At 40.9% G+C, this 9,091-nt stretch overlaps 1 protein-coding gene across 1 annotated transcript; it reads left to right on the top strand.

Annotated features, from left to right (window-relative positions):
* Positions 1-3,991: 3,991 nt before the first annotated feature.
* On the top strand, positions 3,992-6,773 carry LOC116883942 (integrin alpha-8-like). The gene is made up of 2 exons (XM_032885191.1): positions 3,992-4,269; positions 6,442-6,773. Exons 1-2 carry the CDS (start codon positions 4,065-4,067, stop codon positions 6,771-6,773), a joined length of 537 nt encoding a protein of 178 aa, XP_032741082.1. The 5' UTR covers positions 3,992-4,064.
* Positions 6,774-9,091: the final 2,318 nt, after the last annotated feature.

Consider the following 9,091-nt stretch of genomic DNA (forward strand, 5'->3'; position numbering starts at 1 on the left):
AGTTTCAGGTCAACTTGGGCTATAGTTAGAACCTGCCTAAAAAGAAGAAAGAATGAAAGAGATAAAGGAGAGAGGTGGGAAGATGGAAGGAAGTTGGGAGGAAGAGAGAGAGAAAAATCACATTTAGAAATAAATACTTCTTAGGCTTTGGAATCTAAAACAAAAGTAAAAGTCCATCCTAAACTCCGTCCCTCAGGCCCTACAACCTCCCCATACTGCAAGCAGCTGCAAGGGCCTCCTGGTCGTTTTCAGATGTTGCGCCTACTACTGCGCGTGACCTGCTCTAAAAGTATTTCTAGACTCCAGTCATTCCCTTCTACTTGTCTGTGGCCCTTGCAGAGTGAGGAAGAAGGAAACATGAACTTTGCTCGTTGGACATGAATTTTTTTCTATTTACATTGGTATAATGTTAAAATATCGGATATTCTCACACACAGCCCAAGCCCTTTTTAATACTTCTACCATGTGTTAAATGCTACTACTGTACGGGGAGTGTCAGCGCAGGCGAGAGGGAACACAGAGAGATGTTTCCAATGGTATTCAGTGACATGGTCAACTCTCGCCCACATGTAACAAATACAGCTATTCCCCATGCTGTACCTGCTTACGGCGGTGTTCGGTCTACATCACTATTATTCCACGATTGCCACCCTTCTCATTCCATCTGGATTCACCTGACTTCTTCAAGGACCTTTCTTTGCCACTAGTTTTAATCTATGTCCTTCTTAGGTTTATAGGAGAGAGGATCAGGAAGTGTAACATTGCCACGCTCTTCCTGGACCCTCCTCCTCCCCCTGCCCTTGAAGTCTTGCATCCGTGTGGTGCAGGTTTTACATAGGAGGAGGCTATTGACAGCAAGAGTCCACTCTGTCTTAATAAGGCTCTGTGGTTCTTGCCATGTGGTGTCTATATGTATCCATCAACACAGTGTCACCAGCAGACTACAGTACAGTGTCTTACAAATTCTAGTATCTTCCTCCTTACCCTCTCCTCTCCCCCTTCCCTATCCCTGACATCCCCATTCTTCCGGGTTCCCACCGGTTTGCCTTTTCCTGCACGTCATCACATAGTTGGAATTATGCAGCATCTGCCTTTTCAGATTGGCTTTTTTTCAGTCAGTAATGTGTGCCATTTCCTCTGTGTCTTCCCATGCCTCTGTGCTGATTTCTATTCACTATTGAAGAACAAACAGTCCACTGAGGACACGACACGGTTTTTAAAGGCCCCTTGGCGGTCTCCAAGTCTTAGCAGTTATACTGCAAATGTCTCCATGCAGCTTTTCATGGGAGCTTCAGTTCCAAGCCCACTTGGGACACAAGGGTGTACACATGTGAGTTCACACATGTGTTAGCGTATGTGCAGCTTTATAAGGACATGATAGGCTGCTCTAGAGTGGCTGTGTTGATGTCCACATTGCCTCATCCACACCAATGTAATGGCATTTGGAGTTTAGCTGATTTACAGTAGGACCTCAGTATTTAATTTTTCAGTTCCAATGACGTGTGATGTTGGATGTCTTCCCAAATGTTTGCATCTTCAAAAGTATCTAATTCAGATCTTTTGCCTGATTTTAGTTGATTGTGGCTTAGAGTGCTTATTATATATTACATAAATATGATGTAATTATAAAATAATCTATGGTATTCTAAATATTACATATAATAATACAACAATATATGACATTGATATATATGATTATTGTTCAAGTTTTAAGTTCTAAGAATTACTTACACATTTATCAGAGCAATGTGCTACAATGCTCTGGTCATGGAGTTCTCCAGACCACTCAGTGCTCTCTGACTCCCTACTGTTAGGTACCTGCCTTGGCTCACAGCACAGTGAGCTTACTTCTAGATCCACCAGCAGATTCCCACATGTAATCAGTGCCACCCCTACATCCCTTCCAAGCTCTGGTCTTCCTCTGTCTGCAATCTCAGCACTGATGTAGATCTTAATTTTATTTCTTCATGCTGCCTTGTTTGCATTTACATGAGTGATAAGCTGAAATTATAGTTTCCAAGTTTTGACTTGACCCACAATCCAAAACTGGATTCTTTAGATTAATAACATCACTCTTAAACCTAGCAGGTATATACAATATATTTTTCTTTTTTATTATATCTTTATTATTCAAAACAAATTTAAATTTAAATATATTTTGATTATATCTCTCCCCTCTGCCAAGTCCTTCCAGATTTTCTGCCATTCCCTACCCACCCAATTTTAAGTTCTTTCTTAGAGAAAACAAAATCTAATACAATAAAACCCTCCAAAATAAAAAGCAAAAGAAAAAAAGAACACTAAACTTTAACCAAATAAAAGCATACACACACAAACAAACACACTCAAACACAAACACACACACACACACACACACACACACACACACACAGCTCTTTATATGTTAATGAACTATCTGAGGCCTGCTTTGGAGTGCTTATACCCAGGGTCAGTCTATTGGAGAAAACTGATTTTTCCTCTGCCAGCAAGTATAAGCAATTCTGTTGTTAACCTTTACCCTAGTAGCTAGCTTTTCATTTATTTGGTCATTCATTCAAAAAATACAACAAAGAATAAAATATAATAAGATGCCACAAAAACTATCACATCGAAGTTGGACCAAACAGACCATCAGAAGAAAAAGAGCCCCAAGTAGAATGTAAATTCCAAAATCAGGAATAGCTTGGAACAATGGAATCAGTTTAGTGTGTCATTCCTACTACTTGGAGCTTCTGGAAACATGTTGACTGTACAGCTGAGCATGGTGGCACACATCTGTAACTCCAGCATTTTGAGAGGCTGAGATTAACAGATCATGAGTTAAAGGCCAGCTTGGGCTACATAGGAGATCCTGACAGAAAAGAAAATATAAAAGGAAAGGAGAGAGAACAAGGTGGGGTAAGGAAGAGAGAGGTAAAGTGGAAATGGAAGGGAACAGTAAAGAGAAGGGAGGAGAGAGAAAGAATAAAGTACTTGGCTCCTTACTTTATAAAAGTATATTATAAATATGTCATATATTAATGTATTGTGTGTATTAATAATAACATCAAAGCATTGATTTTATAACACAATTAATATACAGTATTAATGTTCTTGCTGTATTAATAGTCCAGTGTTAGTAGTAGCATCATGGCAATGTATAATTAAATTATGGGATCGAAAGCATTCAGGGAATTAGAGAACTTGGCAAGCTTCAGCATTAGTGTGCATAGAGTAAGAGTCAAAGGTGACCGTGAACTCGCACACTACTGTGTCTGCCAACAGACGCTCATCTCCAGACAGACTTGAGCACTGGCTGTTAGTAGAGGTCAGCAGAGGTCAAAGTATGTATTTTTGTTACTAGGAACTTTCTTAAAACTTTGGAAAATTAAAATCAAATACTTTAGAAGTCTCCTGACAAAACAGAAAATTTCCCATCCTGCCCACTCTGTGCTATCTACCTCTGTGATGAGGACACCTCCAGTGACTTTTGGTTTTTATCCTTATGGTTGTCACAGCTCATCTCTAAATCTAAGTCTAAAAAATATGTTATTAGCCTCTTGCTATGACGTACACAGGATGACTGCATACTTCATCAGGAATAAGAATTTGTTTTCCAGCCAGCATTAATTACTTCTCTGGCCTCTCTTATTTAACCAGAGGACAGACAGGACAAAAATTATTTGAAATCTTATTATTGCAAGAAGTCGGGGTCAGCTCAATAAATTACGCACAAACTCTCAAGTCCTCAATGAAACAGAACGTGCTCAGGTTTGATGTGTTTTCCACGTGTGACTCAACTTTCTGGAAATGCATTAAAAAGACAGAAAGGACAAAATGTCTGTGGTTTCTTAGACATTCCTTGCATAGTTGGAAAGTTCAACATGGTGACTTAACAAGTTTTAATTTCTTCAGCATTCTGCTTTGTAGACACAATAAAGCTATGAAAGAAATCTGATGATTGTAAAATGACCCTCAGAAAAGGAAACAGAGCAACGGAAACATCCTTATCTGGTGGATTACAAATACTCCAGAGAACCTTGAATGCCAGTTCTTGACTGTTCCCTCTCTCCGTTCCCTGCAGCATGGATGACATATTGGTCGGGGCACCTCTCTTTATGGAGCGAGAATTTGAAAGTAACCCTAGAGAAGTGGGGCAGGTCTACCTGTACCTACAAGTGAGTGCCCTCCTCTTCCAAGACCCACAGGTCCTCACCGGCACAGAGACTTTTGGGAGATTTGGTAGTTCTGTGGCCCACTTGGGGGACCTGAACCAAGATGGATACAATGGTGAGTTAGAGCCATGTGTGGGACTCGCTTGCCCCTCAGTGCCATGCTACCATTGCAAGAAGGAAGCTATGGCCATTTAAAAGATTCTTAGTTGGGGGACCCAGTTATTATTGTTGACTCAATAAATTCTGAAAAATCTCAAGGCAAATTTAAGTTTGTAAGTTTTGATTAATTAAGATACTGCATGGAGATTTTCTCCTGCAATCTCTCATTGGTGACGTGAGAGCTGTAAAAATTTTCATATGAATAGATTGGAGATGTTTACATGTTGCTATGGTAGCAAGCACATAGTTTTGCATGTTTATACTGGCCCATTCTTGGTCTGTAAATGTCATTTTAAAGGTCCTTTCCATGTTTGCAAGATGATCCTTATTTGGAGCTTGTGGTTATTTAAGTAAGAAATCCATACATGCTTCCTAGACATAGACTCAGAGAATACTGCATGCTCACATCGAAATTCGCATACATTTTGGGGACATGTGAGTGACGAACCAAAGCACAATGTGTTTGTCATTCGAAGGGGAAGCTGTAAGAGGGATTTTTCTGGATTTAACTAGCATAGGGAGGATTCCCATCAGATGGATATTCACATGCACCAGTACCAAGTGTTTCAGACTCAAAATTTCTTTTGAAATAAAAGTCTCAGCAGCTAGTCATTGTTAGAGTCCTATAAACCGTTATACACGCTCGGTTCAAGAACACGAGTCAGCAGTGGGCCGTCTGCCTAGCGTGAGCAAGGCTCTTGACGCAAGCCCTAGAATGGAAGAAGAGAACCAAGCTCGTGTCAGAGGCTGTGTTCTGAGAGAATGAAAAACACGGTCCCCATGAAATAACCTGACTTGTTGCTGTCTAAAACGATCATCCCAGGGAATTCATATTGTCAAGTTATGCGTTACCTTTCTCATCCTATTTTCTGGTTGTTTTTCCTCCTTGAACCAGTTCTGACATTCTTTAAAGCTAAGAGAAGAATCTCTGGGCTTTGGTGTTTGGGAGTACAAAACAAGCAAAACGTCGCCAAGCTAGCTGGGCTTAAACTTGGGGACAGCTGGAGAGTCAAGGACTTGGAGTGAAGAAAGCACTCCTTGCTACCAAACACATGACAGTGTTTTTATTCACTACTGAATTCATTTTTTCTGAGTTGCTAGAGTATATATCTTGGGCAAGCCAGTAGACGTGAATTCATAATTTTCCTCACTATCGTATAATTCTCAAAGACAAACGAGTCCCGATTCATTCAGTGTTGTCCCAATAGCAACCTGCTGTGAGACATTTCACCAGCAAAAGAGACTCCTCCTCCTTTGGTTAACTTGTATGTTGCCATTGGTGACTTTTCAAACTACGAAAGTCTCTATTTAGTATTCAGGACAATCCTGATAATTCATACTACAGAAGATAGTTGTTTTATTGGAGGGAGAGCTGGCTCTCTCTGGGTTTCCTAGTACTCTTAATTATAAAATGGGCTTCCTCTCGTTGATTAGATTAGGAAACAATTAAATAAGCAGTTCATAGGGATGGAGCTTTGGATTGTATTTTTTGAAAGAAGGAACTCTTACAACAGTGCGTTCCTCGGCCCACGAGCCTCCATATGTTAATACGGCAGGGCCTAGCTATGCCTCTCATCGTTGAGGTCCCATGTAGATAGTCCTCTGACTTCTCTGGCTCCCAACTTGGCTCTGCTGCTTCCACCTCTGGATCTTTATAAGTCAGCTACTTCTCCTGAAAGGGGAGCAGAGCTCTTCCTTTAAGTTGCCTCATGCTTGATTCCTTGTGACCTCAGATTTCAGTTTCAAGTGACAACTTGTCTGACTACCTAGTCTAAAATGATGTTCCATTGTGCCAGTATTTAAAAAAAAAACATTTAGTACACCATTTCTTGCTTTCAATATTTCCTTAATTGTGTCTCTATTCATAGTCCCCCCCAACTACAAACTTTCCAAACACCAGGGTCTTCGAGTGTCTCATTGGCTTTGCCATTGAGTACCTTGCACACTCGCAGCACACACTCATCGTGACGACAAAGGCATGACATTCTTCTGTGTTGCCACCGCACTCTAGAAACCTCTGGGATATAGAATGAGCCATTTGGGCCTTGTGGCATTGCCTTTAGATTGTACTAAATCTTTCTTAAAATTTCCCTCTTTCTTTTCAAATCTGATTTTGTGTCCTCTGTAGATATTGCCATCGGTGTGCCCTTCGCAGGCAAGGATCAAAGAGGTAAAGTCCTCATTTACAATGGAAACGCCAGAGGCTTGCACAGCAAGCCTTCCCAAGTTCTGCAAGGAATATGGGGGTCACAGACCATCCCTTCTGGATTCGGCTTTTCTCTAAGAGGAGACGCAGACATAGACAAGAATGATTACCCAGGTAAGGTTCTCCGTCTTTTCCCACATGAGTACTTGTTTCCTGGCAATGGTCCCTCCTCTGGAAAACACATTATGCAAAGGCATTTCTCTCATAAAAGACGAAGGTCAAATTTAACATGGCACAGGCTTTCTTTGGTATGATTCCAGAGTGACTTTCACAAGTATTTAAGGCAAAACAAACAGTTCCTTTATAGTCAAGAGACACGGTTAGAAAGGCAAGATGGCTTTCAAAGCTGCCTTGGACATAAAGCTTGTCAACTATGCAACCCAAGTTTTCATTGAAAACCCAAAGTCATGTGGTCTCCACTGACATTCAGCTGGCTTTAGACACTTGTCTAAAGTAATTTAGTTTAACCTGTTATTCCTTTTTAAGCTCAGAGTTACTATTAGAGTATAACCTCAATTTTTTTTTGTTGTAAGTTGTATGTTTTCAGAGTGTATTTTCCAACCATATTCCTGGCTGTTCCAAAGACAGTGTGATTATTTTAAAGTAGAAAAAGAGAGAAATGGTTCATGATCGGAAACATGAGCTCTTCTTGATTGGCATTTTCATAGTGAGAGTGTGTGGTGACTACACAGCTTAAATAGATACTTTACATTTTGCAGATGCCATGTAAAAAGTATGGGTTCGTCCTAAACGATTAACTTGGTAATCAGAACATTTAGTGGAGAGCATTGGACTTTTTGGCTTCGTGATTCATTGGTCACTTTTATGCTGGTTTTTTAAAAGATGGTTTTAATAAATCTTAGAAACCATGAATACTTGAATACTGGATGGACAACTGTATTTATTAAAACCTGACCCTTTCACCATTCTTTCCCCGAATTGGGGATTTTCCATCTAGAGATGGATCTCCGGTTTGGGGGAGTGGTTCAGTAGGCTGATGCACAAGACTACATCCGTAATTTCCCTTGTCTGGCTTTTGTTTTCTCTTCTGTAATTAGGCAAAACAAGATAACACAACATATTATCATAAATTTTCCAGAAACTTTCCACAGCAGCACTATGCTGTGTGTTAATTGCTGTAGCAATGCCCAAAAGCCTTAGTTAAGTCTGTACTCTTAAGCTATACAATACTAATGAACGATGGTCAATACTTTGATGGGGAGAAGGGTCTACTACATAACATCTTCTAGTTTTGATTAATTAAAAATTCTACGTCCTTCATGTTGTTACTGTTCCAAGTATGTCAAGGTGATTAATGAAATCCAACTCATGTGTTGGGATTTCAGTTTGTTTAGAGAGTTATGGTCATTCATTATGTCTGTCATAAACATCCTTTCCCCACTGGTAGTGACAGGGAACTCGGTGATCAGAATGGCTGTGCTTTCTACAGGGCAGAGAAGCAGAGGATGTGTCAATCTACCAGCCAGTGCACCACTCCCTGTGAAGGCTGAACAAGGGCCAAACGAGGGTAACACAGAAACAGCTGTTCCATCTGATTGTGTTCCTTCCCAATGAGCAGGACATGGGAGGACCTTCCCTGTGTCTCTTCAGTTCCAAAGTGCAGTATGGCCTTCACGTTCTACCTGGGATGAGTTGTTGGGTAATAGGATTTAGACTCAGGTTTTGAAACTTAGCAGGCCTGTCAGGTACTTACTGGGCCTGTGCATAAAAGCTGAAGAGATGGCGTCCCTTGGACACTTTGATTTGTCAATGCTGGAAGAGGCTAGGGATTGAGTTTTGAACCTAGCACTCTATTTTCCAAACCATGCTTCAGAGTCTTTGCTGGCAAGAATGTTTTCTCTAAGCTCCTGTATTTCCTTTCTCAAGACAAGGATAACAGGCTAAGCAGCGGCTCTTTTCTTCCAGATCATTTTTGTGTTGTTGCTACCAATGTAAGGTATGAATGTCCTGCAGGCTACAGGCTCATCAGAAGAACTGAGAGAGGAAGGCTCATCAGTTTAAAGGCACGGGCCTACAATTATTGGAAATTATCTGAGTAGTCAAAATGATGTTTTTACAAAGTTTCATTTCATTTAAAATGCACTCTCACAGTATAAAGTGTGTTGTAAACTTTGTAAGTATTTATAAGAGGTTAAAGGATTATCTCAAGTTACGTCCTGACCTCTATATGTATGCTATCCCACACACACATGGGCATACAGGTGCGCGCGCACACACACACAGACAAATAAATAACTGATTTTTAGATGAAAGCAATCTCAAGGCAACACAAAGGAGGAGCTCACCAGACCCTGGGACTGTTGCCATCTTCCCTCCCTTCACTCTCCTCTGCTTTCTCTTCTTCCTTCTCTGCTTGGCCCTGTCCTCTTTTCTCCTCCCCTCTCTTCCCTCTGTCCTCTCCTCCACTTTCTTCCTTTCATCTCCCCTCCCCCATAGCCTCTTTCCCTCCTCTCATTCCCCTAACTTCCCTCTTCTCTCCTCCCCTTTATTCACCTCTCCCTCCCCCTCTAGTTTCTCCTCCCCTCTCCTCTCCATTCTCCCCCTCTTTTTC

Source organism: Rattus rattus, chromosome 14 (genome assembly GCF_011064425.1).
Source record: "Rattus rattus isolate New Zealand chromosome 14, Rrattus_CSIRO_v1, whole genome shotgun sequence".
In the NCBI taxonomy this organism is placed as follows: domain Eukaryota; kingdom Metazoa; phylum Chordata; class Mammalia; order Rodentia; family Muridae; genus Rattus; species Rattus rattus.